Source organism: Nanorana parkeri, unplaced genomic scaffold, assembly GCF_000935625.1.
Source record: "Nanorana parkeri isolate BGI_ZX_2015 unplaced genomic scaffold, ASM93562v1 scaffold221, whole genome shotgun sequence".
In the NCBI taxonomy this organism is placed as follows: domain Eukaryota; kingdom Metazoa; phylum Chordata; class Amphibia; order Anura; family Dicroglossidae; genus Nanorana; species Nanorana parkeri.
Window position 1 is genome coordinate 277,917 of NW_017306489.1, and position 17,575 is coordinate 295,491.

Consider the following 17,575-nt stretch of genomic DNA (forward strand, 5'->3'; position numbering starts at 1 on the left):
AAAATAAATAGAAAATGTAAAAAAAAAAAAAAAAAAAAAAAAAAAGGAAAAAAAAAAAAAAAAAAAAAAACCAAAAAAACCCCCCCCCCCCCCCCAAAAAAAGTAGAAAAAACAACACACACACCCTCTAAATAAAGAAACAATAAAGAAAGGTTCGATTTGGGGTTTTTTGTGTTGTCATTTTTAAGCCAAGTTTGACCTTTAAATTAGGTTCGCTTTAAAATATGTGACTAAGGACAAAACTATTTTTTTTTTGACTGGTGAGTAATAAAACCAATCAACAATGTCTGTGTCTTGTTGGGGAGATTACCCTTTTCTTCCTTCACTATAGAAATGACAGAAAGGAAGGGGAAATCCCTCTTAGACAGCTAGAAAGATTTCCCCACCATTTCTGTTCCAGTGACAACTCTAAAATGCTGAGTTTATAAAATGGAGATCTTTTTTTACTTTGTAATCTGGGAACAGCATCTTCGCTTTAAACACACCGTTCCAATTGGACGGTCTGCTGCATGGGGATATACATATGTGCCATTTTCCTTTACAGGTAAGTGTATTATGTTAGCAGATAGAAAATAAAAGGATAGATAGATATTTGACATATGGTTTGGGAAACTGCATGGGGATTGACATTTGTGCCATGTTAGCAGATAGATAGCTGCATCAACGCATGTTGCCACAACGCATGCCAGTGCAATTGCGCTACGTGCGGTGTGTTGCAGTGTCATTCATGTGAATGCCACCCCAAAGCATTTTCCAGTAGAGCACAACGCGTTGTCAAATTAGGGTCATGCATGTTTTTTTTTTCATCTGTTGTAATGCATTGGCAGCCCATTAACGGAATGTGTGTGAATGAGTCCCCAGTAAAAGTGTTATCTCCATAGTGCAGGTCCAGTGTTAGAATACCAGTAGTGAAGTGGTCGTAATCAGCCTCCGAGATAATGCATAACATGATGCAAGAGGAGCTGTACATTAAAGGGGTTAACATCTAAGACATGCAGCAACTAGTTCCATGTTTCGTAAGTTATGGTTAGCCTTGGTATGAGCTCTCTCTGCAGTCTGTATGTGTTGTTAGTGACACACTTTGCAGACGGTTCCTCTTTATCTAACTGAGCTACAAGAGACACTCCCCTGTCAGTCACAGTGCCCCAACTCTCCTCTGGTTCATGACACGGGGGTCTGAAGAAGGCGAAGTCTAGATAGGGGAATTGTGCAGACCCCAAGGAACACAGCCCCTGCGTCTGCCCTCCAGCCCTTCAGCAACATGAATCGCAAGGACAGCAAGAGGTGAGTGTGCCTGCTCAACCTTTGGTCAGACCCAAGGGATTCTGGGCTCTCAGCTTTGGCTAGCAATTCTGGCAAGCGATGCACTTGTCTTCTGATGTCTGCGATATGTCGGCAGAGTGTATTTGAGATGCGTGATCTATGACTTTGATGGTATATTACAAGGCGACTGCATTAACAACTCCAACAGATGAAAGAGATCAGTTCCCTATTTTGCCTGGTTTCTGCTTTTTTCTGTTATGGAGATGTAGCTGTACAAAGTTTTAGGTGACTTATTTTGAAAGAGAAAGACGGACCCCCGTATGGGCAAGAGGCTGATCGGTGGCAGATAACTCTCATTGGGTCTGATTATGTCAGATGTAGTACTGCACCTTTAAATCTGTTTTTGTATGTGACAGCCTAGACGTGTGGCTTTAAAGGGCTTCCACCCCCTTCCCGGCAGAAAAGAGCTTTGTCAAGCCGTTGCTTAACATGACATTTCTGCATCGTCATTAAAGTGTATCTAAAGACAAAACTTACGTTGTCCATACACTGGCAGGATTACAACTGAGTCCCGTTGACTTGGCCAGAATTTGACCAGTGTGTGGCCTCATCGTCGGGACCCCCTATTTGACATTGGTTAACTTTCCAATGATCAGCCGAACAGTAGCTGACCACTAAAGGTTCGTTTGTATCAAATTCTTTTTAAATGAGGTCCCTTTAAACAGCAGTAGTATGGTGGGACACTGTGGCCATACCGCTGCTTTTAAAAAAAGGCACATTCATGAAGCACAACAGTGTGCGTTACAAATGTGCGTTGCACGCCATCGGCTTAGAGAGTCCAAAGTCGTGGTGTGCAAACAAAAAATGAATGAGAGCCAAAGAAAACAAAAGCCAGGAAGAGAGCCCAGTCACATAACCTGTCAAACACACATGTCATGGAGTTCTCTCTGCTGCATTAGGCAGAAAGAATTCTGTGGGGTATTGCTGGTTTCCTATTTTATAAATGGGATACAAAATGCGGGCCATGTTGTGCGTAGCCTAGCTCTCCAGTATACTGGAGAGCTGATAGTGATAACCACCTTCCGTTATAGATCGGCCTCTATGTATCATACTGTTGAATACCTTTTAGTGTGTCAGGCTCAATAGTATCCTCTCGGGAGGTTTAAATATTCTGTAGAGTTACAATGTCCGCTCTAGGATAGGCATAGGCAATAATTAGTAGTGACTTGGCAAAGTGTTTGGACCTCTTGACTCCATGCCTCTTCAACCTTCAGAGATTTACAGTCTCAAAACCGATGATTTTATTCTGCTGATTGCTCACTGTCGGCAGATGGCATTCAAGTAAACCTGCCATAAGAAATACAGGAAACTACCGTGACTGACCTGTTTCTGAAAGTTCTAGTTGCCTGGCTGTTATGCTGACCTACTGGGCAGAACCCTTTCTGAGTCACTGACCTGGAAGAAATCTGCAGATCAGGAAATTTGGAGCAATGTCACAAATCCTAATCGGCACACTTACAGGTCAATGACTTCAAGTATTGAAGCAAGATGGTCAGCAGAACAGAGAGCTCAATAATGGCAGCCTCCATGTTCTTCTTATCATCATTCTTATTATTATTATTATTATTATACAGGATTTATATAGCGCCAACAGTTTACGCAGTGCTTTACAATAGAAGGAAGACATTACAATTATAATACAATTCAAGACAAAATGGTTAGGAGGGCCCTGCCCGTGAGGGCTTACAATCTAAAAGTGATTGTGTGATACATGTGATAATACTTTGCCACAACAGACTTACCTGCAAATTAAGAGAGGGAAAACCTCTCCTACTGGGTACCCCCGCAGCCCTTAAAGGTTCCCCCTTCTGGAGCGGGCAGCAGGAAAGGTATTTTCTCTCTTATTTACCAAGTATGTCTGTTTTGGCAGAGTTATTGTGATGACAGGGTTGCTTTAAGGGCATGGTTTGGTTTGGTTTGGGTGGTTGCTGGTCATGCTAGGGTAGAAGGACTGCTGGAGTGAACAGGTTGATGAATGGTTGTGGCAGAAAAGAGAAGCAAAATGGAAACTTACAGCCATTCCCTAAAGCCTTGCTGATGAGGGAAGACATAATCAAAGTCGAACTATGGCAACAGAACATAATTATTTGTGGGCGATGAACAGGTTATTTTGTGTGACACTTGTAGGCTTCTCTGTGAACTATAGAACACCCCCACCCTCCATGTTATGAAGATGAGGAGGAGAGGTGTTCTGTAATGCTAATTCTCCATAGATACAGTACAGTGATTAAGTGCTGTCACCCTAGGACAGGAAGTGTGTTACTGGCAGAATTACTAGGTGAAAATTAAGGGGAAAAGCCTGAAAAGTATTGCAGCCACCACTGGTAAGGATTAGTAAACTGCAATATATAATTTTTTTGTTTTTGGATTTAAATACATTTTAGCCACTGGGGCATATACCTGCCTCAGACCATAGGCAGATTATGCAGGTCAGTTGGACAGTTACCTTAAAGTAGCTTTAGCCCCTCTCAGGGCTATTTGTGGACCATTTAAGCCTGTGAAGTATGAACTGGTTCTCTCTGGAGACATGAACATCCTTCCCAGGCAGCAGGGCTGAGAGACAGGGCTGAGAGACTAGGACCTCACATCCTCCCCAGGTAGTAGGCATAGGAGGCAAGGGACCTTCTAAAACGACATCCTCTTCAGGCAAAGTCTGGGAGGCTAAGGCCTTTCTAGATATTTATTCCCTTAGGCTTTCATTCACACAGAAGCATTGGTACGTGCGGAGCCGCTCTAAAAAGAAAAAGCAATGCACTTTAGTGTGCAATGTTTAGACTTTTGCAGCGGCCGCGCAATACGAAACCGCGTGATTAGTCCAAGCGCGGTTTTTGACAGATAGAAAAGCCGCAAATAAGCAAAATCTGTGCGGATTAAAGATTTTAGCGTTTGCGTTGCCGCTTTATGTGAATGGAGCCTTACCCAGCCCACATCACTAACATAGACCTCTCAGTGATTGGCCAGGATGAAAAATATATTTTTAAAGCAATACAGTGTATCCTCTTATTATAGCTACTGGAGAACACTAGAAGCAGGCAGAGGAAAACAAAGTCCTTGGGCATACTGTAAGACAGGGGTGCCCACTATTTTTCATCTGGAGATCTACTTTTCAAATGACAAGATCAGTGAGATCTACCAAGGAAAAAACAACTGCATTCAGCGGCGAGAGTGGGCGTGGCGGTGCATTGAAGTCAATAGTGCCTGCGTTCCGGTCTACTGCAATCAGCAAAAACACTGCAAGCACTATTTATGCAGATCGTGCTGGACTGGAACGCAGGCACTATTGTGCCTGAGTTCCAGGTGCGGGCGATCGCACTGCGGGCGGGGGCGTGGCTGCAGTGCCATTGACTTCAATACAACACCACGCCCCTGAATGCAGGGAGCCAGCCAGCTTGCGTTCCAGTGCGTTCTAGAGGCTGAACACTCTGGAACGCAGACTTTGTGGTGTGAACCAGCCCTCTCTCTTGGCTGTCTCTTCTTTCTCTCCTCGCACTCTCCCCGCTCTCTCCCCTGTTTCTATGTGCTGTCTCTTCTCTCTCTGCTGTCTTTTCTCTCACTTTCTCTGCTGTCTTTCTTCTTTCTCTCTCTGCTGTCTTTTCTCTCACTCTCTCTGCTGTCTTTTGCCTGTCTGTCTTTTCTTACCTCCACTACAGCAGCTTCCCAGGTCTCCTCTCGTGCGCCAGCGTCTTGTCCTCCCGCGGTGCTCATGTGGCCGACGTTGTACACAGGGAGAGGTGTCCCGCCACTTCCCGTCTGCTGCGTCTGACACATTCAGCCGGCGGGCACATGAGCACCGCAGGAGGACAGGACACAGGCGATGGCGATCTACCAGTGTTCGCTTTGCGATCGACTGGTAGATCGCGATCGACCTAATGGGCACTCCTGCTGTAGGAGATAGCTAACAAACCTAAATAACAATAACAAAGTTCAGGCTGGCTACTGCCTAGCTGTCAAACAAGGGACACTCCAGCTTCTTGCAGGGTCCCTACAAATGGTACTGGATAAAAACTACCTACCGTAAAAAGTATAAATTCTGTAATAAACATTACTATCACATTTGTGGACCTCAACACCTTGTGAAATGTAGAACTTATAAGTTTCTTAATAGCACACACAGCATTAGCACAAGACATGCCCACATAGCACAGATCCTCTGCTATGTGGGCACATGACACTGACAATCTCATCCTCACGTGTTATATAAAACCTTTATTTGAAAGATAAACAAAATTAGAGGAAGACAATGGTGAACATATAGTGTATCTGGTTGTGTCCACTTTTATTTTATTTTTTTTTATTTATAAAAGAAGATTTTCAGGAAAACTAGTCCCCTGAATTAGCAAGCTAGGTTTAATAATGTAAATCACACTTACCTCTGCTCTGTCCCTAGGCCAAAGATTGTTACCCAGCCCTGTCAAGTTGTCTAAGATACCCCCCCTAGAAATCTCAGTTCTATCTAACCACAACTTGCATTCCATCCAAATTGTGGACTCACACTCTCCTAAAGGATCCTCCAGAATGTTAAACAAACAAAAAACTGAGTATTCAGCGATATGAACGAATAACACCATTGTCATAGCCTGGGTTGGAGCCAACTGCTGTGAGAAAATCTTACCGTCGGCACATCAGACAGAGATGAGATCTTGCTTTTGGTTGCATTGACCGTTAATGCTTTCAGGGCAGTCTGGGAGATAGCAAAACTATATATATACTTTATGAAAATGTTATTACCAGACAAATTTATGAGCAGACAATAATATGCATTGAATGTGTATGTTCCCAGAAAATCACGCCAGGAAAGCCAATTGATTAGCAGCAATGGAGTCAACCTCCTCGTTAAGAGCCGTCACAATCCGAGTAGGAGGAGAAGACGTATGACCTGCCCAAGCGCTGCTGAGATTAACAAGGCGTTGATGACTGTCACATTAGAACAACTAGGGAAGGGCTGCAGTCTTGATGAACTTATGGAAAAATGCATACAGTCATTTGGTAAGTGGTTCACCATGGATCTAATGGACTCTATTGTAAAATGGAACCGGAAAGCCTACCACAAGAGGGACAAGTGAAGCCTCTTGCCCTCTGAGCCACTCTTATTTTTGAGAGTGGGCAGTTTGATGTAAGGAATGTCCACAAAATGCCTCCTAACTGTCCCTGTGCAGATTTTTGAGACCTGCTGGTGTCTGAGCACATAAAGTGAGGATATCACCAAATGTTTTTAAAGGGACTAGTGTTGGCTAGGGTAGGGGCTTAACTTTATTCATCCTACACATACTGTGTGAAATGCTGCCTAACAATAAGGTAGTTCCTAGACATTAGTTGACAGTCTTACAGTTGTGTGTCAAAAAAGGGCAAATGTCTTACATCTGTGTGTTATATCTCTATACAACCTTTCTTCAGGTATAAAACAATAAAGGAAACCTTGAACATTATATCTTCTTCTGAGATGGGTAACAGATTGGCTTCATGTACTTTCCCCCTTTGTATGAAGAGCATAATCCTTTTATGGTTGATTTGTTTTGTATACACTAATATTTTCCATAAGTTGTCAGACAAAAAAATGAGCATTATATGTCGATCAGGCTATAGGTTGCACTGGTAAAGTTACATCGGCACAATTAGGTACACATGGCATAGAATTGTAAGCCTATGGCAATTATAAGGTTGGTAGACAAAGTTTTGTACCATGTAACCAGGACATGATCATGGTATCTTGTTATGGTTGTTTCTATTCAGCTGCCAGGTGCAAAATGTAAGGCATGTGTAAGCTATGAGTCCCTGGAGTCAAAGCTTACACAGGGCTATGGACAGATTATCCCAACACTGTCACACACAGTGAGACATATGTTCTCCCATACTTAAAAGTGCCTGGAAACTCCTTTGGCTGCTGGCACTGGTGGTGGAGTGAAATAAAGTAAAATATACTGCTGTGGATGGGTAAGGGATTTAGCGCAACCTGTTTTGTTTTTGTCCTGAATGGGTCACCAATAAGGGTGGGATGAAGAACAATGGGCAGATGTTGCTTGTGGTCTGGAGAACAACTATGGTCAAAACAGGTCTTCTTACCTGATGTTTATTTGATCATTCCTCCTCAAGAGTGGTCAGCTAGCAGCCTGTGTAGACATCACAAGCAAGAGATAGGGCTGCCTTGGCTTCCTTTCCCATAATCCCATTGCAATGTAACTGTCTAGCTTTTTCTAAGGTGCCACCGTGAGCCAATTAACTCTTCGAACTGTGTTTATTAAATGGGAACTTATTGTGCTACCCATGAGCAACCAATCAGAATTGTTGCCATTTTCCAGGATATGTGTAAAAATGTTTACAATATAATACCTAAAATTCAGACATTTTAATATATAAACCCCACTGGGTTATTAGTCTGTTTTATGAATGATAGAAGTTCACTGCATTTACCAGATCTTACTTGTTTTTGTTGCCTCCGGTGACTGAAAAGATGCGGATGGAAGGATCTGGAGAAATGAGGACACCGTTAACATGGTCCTTGTAATGCACAGCTGGATAGTGCCATCAGCAGAGTTTGCACAAAAACTTCTTCAACTATATCCTTATCAACACTGACAAAGATCCCCTCATCAGGGTTCTTGATATAGATTATGTTCTGCTTATCTCTTTATAATGGTATTGAGTTCCTTGACTACCACTTACCTACAGGGAAGCAGATCAAAGCCAGAGGAAGAACCAGATATGCCATTTCCTACGGTAAGTGTACATCTCCTTTCCGTATTGTTCTCCTGGTGTGTGAACTGTCTTGCCTGGGAAAATTTTCTGATTATTCACTTCTGTGATTTGTACATCACTGCCAGAGACCACACCAAGGAATATGTGGCGTACGCCCCAGCCCAAACCCACTGTACGTCAATCACACGTGACTATACACAAGTCTGAACCGAGCATGGCGTCACAAAGACGTGGCGATACAACGCTCAGCCTCACCCTGCACAGAGATTCCCCAGCTCGCGGGACACAATCTCAGGCCAGCAGACTGAGAGCGATCATCACCAGGGTTGGGTAACTCCGCAGTTAACCCTTTACCCACAAACGTTCACTGCCACCATGTGTTTTTTAACGGAAACACAGACCGTGCCCAGCAAGTTCTGCGACAATGTAAAACACTTAAACAAAGCCTATGATACCTCTGTCCTCTCAGACAGGAATATGACAGGATTCACTATACAGTAGCGCTCTTCACAGAGGTAAGTATACTTTAAGTCCGTATTCAGAGCGTAGAGATAAGCTTAATGATGTTTAAGATCCTCCTTCAATAAAAGAAACGGTGCAGAAAATATACAGAAAAAGATATTTCTAAAAAGAGACAAAATATACATACAACAGTAAAATAAAAGGTGAATACTCAACAGTCCTGGTTTTAGGAGTTCTGACAGAGTTCAGCGTTCAATAAGCAAAAGAGAAGTCTGAAGGGCTCTTCTTCAAGCAAGCTTTCAGCAGATAATGTCCACAACCCTTAAACCTAACCCCCAACCTCTAACTTGGCACTAAAATGAACTCTTAGCACTTATTCCTGTCCCTGCCCTAACCTTAATGATTAACATAACCCTTACCTTGGTAAAGCCCACAAATTAAACTGTCACCTTAAAGTGTCAGGCTCACACTTGCCTTATCGTCCATAACTCACTCGGATGGCAAAATCATGGTGCCTAAAAGTCACAATTCTATCATGGAGGAGTAGTTTATATTGTATGTGCTATTTGAGCGATAAATGTCTTGAAAGATTATAGCAATGTTAACAGCATGGAAAATCTAAAAAAACTTTTCTGCAGATTGTGTCCATACCCAAACACTATAAGAAAGGCCCATGTGTGTATTAATGGTAACCTCACCTATTTCTCACCTGCAGGTTCTGGGTAAATCAATATCCAGAGATGTTCCGGCTTGACAGTCAACTGGAAGAGCTGATGTGTGATTTTTGGGAGGTGGTTAAGGAGCGCAGATGGTCAAGAGACCACCGGCAAAGTCTTGACGCATCAAGCGTGTAAGGACCTTTTGTAATTCATGTTTCTCTAAACTTTCTTTCCCCAGTTAGTTGAGGTAGCTTTAGTTATCTCTCTTCTGCTCTGATTTTCCCCTTTCTTCCTTGTGCTTTTTTATATCACTGTTTACTTTTCCTTTTTATTATTTTCTATGCCAGATTTGAGCAGGAACCCATAAGTACTTTTCCAGAGTCTCCAAGCTTCAACAAGAAGAGGAAAGTCTCCCTTCTATTTGATCACCTGGAACCATCAGAACTGGCAGAGCATCTCAGCTACCTGGAGTTTAAATGCTTCTGCAGGATCACGGTAAATATCTCTAAAAAAAAGACTCACCACTCCCTTTTTAGTAATTCAGTGTAGATCCATTTGCAGCACAATTGGATAGGGATTGGCGCAGAATCTTCAGTAGGAGAGACACCAGACTTGCTCCTGAGGTCATCTCTATTCCAGGCACCTCCAGTAGCCATTAGTTTCCCTGGTTCTCCTCCTCCAACCGCCACCGAGGCCTCCTCCAGACTTGAGGCCTAGCAAAACACTTCCTGCACTCAAGGGTTCCCACCCTCTAGGCCTCAGGCCTAGCCTGGGGGCAGGCTGGACAGCACCCCAACCTGGACTACTCCATGGTTGTGACCTGACTGAGCACATGGCAATTCCCTGGAGTATATATGCCCTTTTCCAGCATGCAACACTGGCTGTGAGAGGCCCAGTGATTGGCTGGTGAACTGCACACACAATCCCCCTCATTGGCTGTCCCACATTGCAGCAGAGTCACACTCCAATCAGGCAGGTACAATTAATGCCAGAACACGCGGAATTAACCAGATAAATACCAACTATAATTCAGCCAGACTGACTACAGTTCTGGCAATCACTAAATTTCTAGTAGCCACCTTACAAAAGTAAGAATTCTAAAAGATTCATAATCCAGAATCTTATATGTATTATCTGAAACGAGAAAATAAAGTATGGGAACTGGCTTACCAGATAACTGATGGGAAGTGTCGGCTAATAACCACACTTAACTATTTTGAACTCATAGAGACTGGATTAGGGTCTTTAATGTTATTTTTTCTTCTTTTATTATTATTATCTTTGTAAAATGGCACCTACAAAGGTTTTGTTTAATTATTGCTCATCATGATTAAGCTGGGTGTCACAGGAAAGAGTTCTGAAGGGTGTGAACAATTTGATTGTTCACTGTAGTTCATTGATGGGAGACATTGTGCAATGTGGCCTTTGTGGAGATGTTGGAAGCTTGCATTAGTGATTATGCTGGATGAAGAGACTTTTGTTTCTTCTTTAGGCATCACCTAATGGAGTGTTCTCTGGCTGAGTTATATTTACATCAGTCCTGAAGAAAAATGAAAGGATGTTTGAAAGTACAGCCAAGACAAAGGAGCCCTCTCTGACTATAAAACGATATGGGAACACCCTTATAACATATAGGCTCATTGAGTAAAAGTGTCTCCAGGTGTTGTCTCCTACTGCCAATGCAAGCTGTCACCATCTACTTGTGGTCTGGTCTACCATCTACTTTAGTCAGGTGATATCTAGTCGATATTTCATAGATGGAAATCAGAAATTCTGATGAGTCTGTTACTATGGGGGGAGAATTCAGAAAACAATTGTTTCACGTTTCAAGACTTTGAAAGATGCTGTATAGGCAGCCATGCCAACATCTTCCATCCAGTGTTTTCCTGTAACACATGTATGCGAGTTCCATCGCACTCCTGACCGAAATCTACCCTTACCCGGGTGGGTGCTTCAGTGACTGCAGATGGCACCGCAAATCAATTCGTAGAAGATTAAGTAGTCACCGGCACTCTCCAATATTTGCTCTGTCAATACTTCTTTATTGACGTAGAGAAGGTAATTTCACAGTGTAAAGCAACGTTTTGGAACCCTATCGGTCCCAACATCAGGCAAACAAAGTTTGCCTGATGTTTGCCTGATGAAGGGACCGACATGGTTCTAAAACGTTGCTTTATATTGTAAAATTACCTTTTTACGTAAAAAAATAAGGATTGGCAGTGCAAATATTGGAGTTCCGGAGACTACTTCATCCTGTAACACATGGACACATTCTGCTGTGCATATTTGTATACATAAGATCCTCTAAGATTTAGGATAACCGATTATTGAAGCTTTTCATTTCCTCCGCTTAAGATATGAGTTCTCAAGATTGCAGGTGATTGGCTAGGTTGGTTTATTTAAATCCTTAGATAAGGCTTGACTTGGAAAAGAGGATGTCTGCTCTCCTGCTGCTCTCCTCCATATACAAGTCAAAATGAAGTATTGGGCAATATGCTGGTGCAGCCTTATATAAAAATAGTAATTTTGTGGTGGGAACATGCATTCTAATTGGTTACCTATTCACATCTATGGCTTGCTCAGTAATCCATGGACATAAGATAGTTCTTGCCAGATTTGTAAATTATGTTGATGGTGATCTTTTATTTATAAAAAAAAAATACATAAACCGTAATGATTCTTATGACAAAAAGTACAGTAACAGAAAATGTGCATATGTATTGAAAATAGTCATGTAACTATTCTAAGAGGGAAAACTAGACATACTAATAGTGTGTTCTGCCTATGAAGAATGATTGAAAAATTCCAGCAATACTGATTGGTTTTCTGGCAATGTGTGTCTATGAATATACAGTGTCTCTTACAAACGATCTTCATATGTTTTTTTTTTTAATATGAAAAAACATTGGACTTTATGCCTGCTACATGTAGTGTATGAATCACACATGGACAATGGCAAAATGGTGTCATTGCATGGATTGAACTTTCTAATCAAATGCAGTTTGTTGTTTGTCTTCCAGTGTCATTTTATGCCTGGTTTATTATATTTATTTAACGTAAACTACAATAGTTTTGGGTCATTTTTTGTTAGGTTTATGTTTTTAAACGTATGTATATGTTAAATTTTTACTGTTTATGCAAAATCTCTATTTACAAGTTAACATTTAATACAGGGTGCATCCACACCCTGCATTAGGGGTTTTCTAAATATAGCAGAAGCTGTTTACCTTCCGATTATCTCTGTTTCTTAACGAAACTCTGTGCAGCCCTGTCTGAGCAGGGTGGGGGAGAGTCACTCCTCGGACTCATTCTATTGTGTTTGTAAATTTTACCTTGTGTTATTGACCTCTGTGTATAGGCTTTTGAAATAGAGCAATAAACAGATCAATTTATCTCCTATGTATTTCCAATGGAAAATAGACAGGTGAATGCATGAAAAAGCCCTAAATGTATTCAAAACTCTATACATCCACTTTTAGTTCTTAGCTAAGTTTGTGCGCTGACAAGCTGATACAGAATGTTTACTGTTATCTGATCATGACCTCTCTGCGTCAGCATTTAGACTATCGAAGCTATACTTTGCAAAGTTCTCTGCGAGAAATCCCTCGTCTGGAGCGATCGGTCTCCTTATGTAACAGCATTTCACAGTGGGTTCAGCTCATGATCCTCAACCGACCAGCACCACAGCAGAGAGCAGAGGTCTTCACCAAATTCATCCACGTGACTCAGGTGAGAACTGAATAGCGCTTCATCCAAATCACAAAGGAGAAGGCGCTTTGTGTTATGTTTGTATCACATCCGCAGCAAAAATTTATTTCATTCAGCTGTACTTTTTTTATGTTTTGGTATCATGTTGTCTGCAGAATATTAGGGCTTTGTCCATTTTCCTGCTTTTGTCCATTATAATGCATGATTTTCAGTGTATACAATGCTATTCAAGTAGATATACACCAATAATTCCCACGTGGCTAGTTCTTCTCTATGTTCTGTAACTTTGTGTGTTTTAAAGAGTATGTATAACCACCACTTTTTTTAGTTATGAACAGAGAGAATAATGTCAGTCTTCCGGGCAGGGGTGTTCCTACACTTTTAGCTGCCTAAGGCTGGGAGTGGGGGGGGTGCTGATGACGCACGGTCTCAGAGGGGTGGGTGGGGGGTCTGGGACTTTTCAAAAGGATCGCTGGCAGTGTGCGTTACCGGGAAGTGGAAGTCATGTACGGTACATCACTGGTTGCTAGGAGCTGGGTGGGACACCAGCCACAGCGTCCTGAACAGCTCCCGGCAACTAGTGGGTTGGGCGGGATGCTGGACAGAGCATCACAGGTAGCTAAGAGCTCTTAGGAATCTTGGATGCTCTGGCCGGACAGGGGGCAGCCCACCATATGACTCAATGAGATGCCATCTGAGGCAACCAACTCAAGCCGCCTCATTATAAGGACAACTCTGCTTCCAGGTACTTTAGGGATTGAGGTATATGACTTCAGCAGTAAAGTGCTCCAGTTGCATTCCCGTACCTCCTCCCTACTTGCCCATTCGCAAAACGCTTTGCAATTTTTATAAAGAATACAAGGCGTTCTGTGATTTGTAGGAGGAGAGATGATGTCACATCCCTGCCTCTCCTCGGTGACTCAAAGTTATAAAGCTGGAGAGAGCCAGACAACTAGTATTGTCAGCAATGACAAACTCTGCATTTCTCTAGGTTTTTATTTCATTGTCTGTATAATATGTTTGCTTGTGTTTTAGCTTTGTGTTTGTGTCTGTGGAAGATGAAACTTGCCCGGCCTGTTTAAACCACACTTAGGGGGACGTTTAAGATGCCCCAGAGGAGCAATGTGTCATTCTCAGCTTTACCGCTGTCAAAAGATTTGTCACATTTATTAGTACATTGGCCCACACTTTCACCTGATCAAGTCATTTTCATTGTCATTTACCCAACCATTGGATTATCCATTCTTCAGTGGGAAATCCAGGCCTTGGTATTGTTAACATTGTGTAAGCTTTATAATTAAGCCAATGTTCACGTTTAGACAGTAGCATTTTAAAATGGTGAATAATTTATTTCATTAGATTCAACATTGATTCCCTTGATTTGTATGCACCAGCCAAAGCCAGATTTGCCATTAGGCACATAAGTTTGAACCTATTGAGCCAGAGGCCACTTTAGTTGCACATTCTCAAACTATTCTTAGCCTGTTCACAACCAGTAAAATAAAAACAAATGGTATTTGTTCAAAAGATGGGAATATATCTGAAGCATGCAATGTAAGACTGTCATCTAATATCTCTGGGGGCCTCAGAAGCTTAGTTTCATCTCTGGGTAATCTGTTATTTCTTGGCCCCTTGAAAAAATGGAGGTTATAATATTGCTTTTTGCATTGTATATGTTTTATCTACAGAAACTCCGTAAACTCCAGAACTTTAACACGCTGATGGCAGTGATTGGAGGACTGTGCCACAGCGCCATCTCCAGGTTAAAGGAGACGCATAGTCACCTGTCACACGATGTCCTAAAGGTGAGTGAGAAGGAATTCTTTCTTGTGTAGGATTTGTAATTAAAGGCTAAATCCATCCAAGAAACCATGGTCCATTTTCTGGTATGAATTAGTTAAATGACCCTACTTCCTCTATCTCTCAGTGGCTCCATTGATAAGAATTCCCTGAATTGTTTTATGTCCCTGTCTCCTCCCAACAAGCCATAATGATGGTGTTACTCTCTTGTAGTTGAAAACGTTTCTGAGTTATTTTCTATTTTCCATTATGGGACATCCATTGAGGAAATGGGACCTATTATGGTGGCCAAAGCAGTTGGGTCAGGCTGGGAGTTTTGGGAGGAGCTAGGAGAGGTGTGGGTTGTTCTGAGCAGGTTTTTGTCCTTTTCTAGATGAAAGCTAACAAAATTGTCACGTTTGTTGTATTGTTGTGATAGTATTTATTAGGCTAGGTATTGAACAATAACTCAGAAACTTCATCCACAAGAGAGTGACATCATCATTTTGGCTCCTTTTGGAGAAGACAGAGACATAAAATGCCTTCAGTGAAATCTTATCAATAGAGCCGCTGAGAGATCTAGGAAGTAGGTTGGGTTGAGGTTAAAGCTGAACTCCAAGTATGGCGCTATATACTTGCTCTAATTTCCTCCTCAGCTATATAATAATGTTCCATTAGATTTTTCCATAGAATTTTCCAGATGCCTTTATTCTCTGCTGTTTTCTTTGGTCAGCTGATTATTAGCACTGTAGGGCTCCCAAAGGTCACACTAATCGGTGATACAGAAGTGATGTTTCTGCTGTGTCTTATCTATGGTGACATAGGCCTCAGTGAACTGCATTTATCAGCATTCTTTGCCATGATGTAGGGCTTCTGGGGGTCTTTATGTTCTCTGAAACAGCTTTCAGGAAACTACAGTAAATGAGCCGTTAGTCTAGTGAGGGTTGGATGGTGTGCTAATGGTGTGCTAATGGACCATCAGAGCTGTTCCTTAGACCCACCACTGATTAAAGAGCTTACATAATGGTGGAAACACAGGACAATCTGACCAACCAGGGGGCATTTGGATGACCATCCACTTAGCTCAAAGGAGAGTACAGTGGTGGCTTAAATTTATTAAGGTTAAAAAGCTATTTGAAATGCTGATGAAATTACTTACAATGGATACTGCTCCTCGATTCTTAAATGTTTTAGTTCCCTGTAGAATCAGCTGCTCCTCTAAACACTGATCCTGATATCCTGTTTTAGGGTGGCTCCTTTCCCTTGCAGCATCCTATGGAACCACCCTTGTGTGTGTGCTAGTAAGGTGTGTGTCTCTCCGCAAATACATTTCCTTCTGCTAAAAATCCTGTCATTCATCTCTGCTTACTATTGTTTTGTATCACTTTATAACATTTGAAAGGAACTAAGTCACAATGTAACCCATAAGCCCTGATGAAGGGGTACATTGTGGACCCCCGAAATGCATTAGCTGTTTTATTCTATTGATCTTTTAAAATAAAATACCATATTGGACTCTACAAAGAGCAGTAGCACCCCGTTTGTTCTATCTTTGGTTCCACAAACACACAGGCACAGCAAGGCAAGACACTTTCCTACTCAACGCTCTTCCTTCCTTCCTTCTCCAAGCTAGTAGATAGACAGTTTCTGTTCTGTCCCTTGTGATCTTGTACTGGACAGGATGTTCAAGGAAGCCGAGCTGAGAGAGTTGGAGCCAGCAGTTCAGAAACATAATGATGTGGACAGAAAAGTAAGAAATACTGGGCAATGTATTTTTGTTTGATTTGGATTCATTATTGAGAAAAAGTTTGAGAGTTTTGATACTTTTTTAATCAGAAAAAAAGAACTAAGCGCAATAAATAGAGTGAAAATGATGTGCTATCTATAAATGAGTCAAATATAACACAGAATGCAGGTGCTGCTCTCTTATAAGTGTAAATATAACCTCTGCCTGAAATAAAGTAATGGAGCCAACCCACGAAGTGTAAAATCAAAACCACAGAAATATACATCAAAGACAAAACAATAAGACCGTTATTGAGTGTAACTGTGTTACAGCTTTTCAATATCAATTCCAAATTAGTAAAAGAAAGAAGTCTCTGCATAAGGGCTCATTCACAAGGGGGGAGGGGAGGAGCCGCTCAGAGAATCCAATGATTCTTTCCGAGAGAGCTATACGCTAAATGCATGCAAGGTGTGCGAACAGCCTCGGCCAGCAGCGGTGGCTGTAGGATTTGTACAAAACAATGCCCGACCGGAGCTACCACTGTTTGCATCCAATGGTTACATGTGGATAGAGCCTTTCGCTGACCCGGGGGCCTAGGCAGTGTGCGTTCAGGGATGGCGTTGGGACCACATTTCTGGTCGTGCACTTCTTGGTCGCAGCTAGTTTGTTTGCAGCCATAGGACAGAGTGCAGCTTCATCCAGATGTGTCATTTAGCAGCCTCTGCATGCAGCAGACTTCCTGCCCTCAATAGTCCACCTGAATGAGACCTAAATAACAGCGTATCTTCTGCACTTATCTTGAGTCACTACTGTGTCCCAATCACTCCAAACAGTGTAAATCCCACAAACCGGTGCTCGTAAGTAACTCACCAGAACGGCATGGCTGAGCAGAACTTTTATTAATTAACCCTTTAAAGTGCAACTGAAGACAAAACTTTTTTGGGTTGTGGATAGAGTGGAGAGGGATTAGAACACCGGTCAATCTTTTATTGCTCTCTCTGAAAGTGAAAGAAAATCCCAAATTTTGGTTGCCATCAGAACAGGAATAGATGGGGACACTAGTTCTGGTGACCCCGCTGACCACCAGGCATTTCTTCAGTTTGGAGGGATTTCCTTTCACTTCCTGTTGTGGCCATTGAACAGGAAGTGAAGGGAGAACTCCTCAATAGGACACAGATGTTAAACAAAAGCTGACAGAAGTTATACTCGTGAGCCCCCATGTGAC

General features: G+C 42.1%; 1 protein-coding gene across 1 annotated transcript in view; it reads left to right on the top strand.

Moving 5' to 3' along the window:
- Positions 1 to 1,238: 1,238 nt before the first annotated feature.
- The window catches only part of LOC108786657 (RAS guanyl-releasing protein 4-like), a 32,468-nt gene continuing 16,131 nt past the window's right edge, over positions 1,239 to 17,575 (top strand). Inside the window, exons 1-8 of the mRNA XM_018555992.1 lie at positions 1,239 to 1,284; positions 6,104 to 6,309; positions 7,772 to 7,877; positions 7,984 to 8,037; positions 9,194 to 9,328; positions 9,485 to 9,632; positions 12,693 to 12,866; positions 14,534 to 14,650. Coding sequence (XP_018411494.1) covers positions 1,262 to 1,284; positions 6,104 to 6,309; positions 7,772 to 7,877; positions 7,984 to 8,037; positions 9,194 to 9,328; positions 9,485 to 9,632; positions 12,693 to 12,866; positions 14,534 to 14,650 — 963 coding nt within the window. The 5' untranslated portion in view covers positions 1,239 to 1,261. The remainder of the gene's footprint in view (positions 1,285 to 6,103; positions 6,310 to 7,771; positions 7,878 to 7,983; positions 8,038 to 9,193; positions 9,329 to 9,484; positions 9,633 to 12,692; positions 12,867 to 14,533; positions 14,651 to 17,575) is intronic.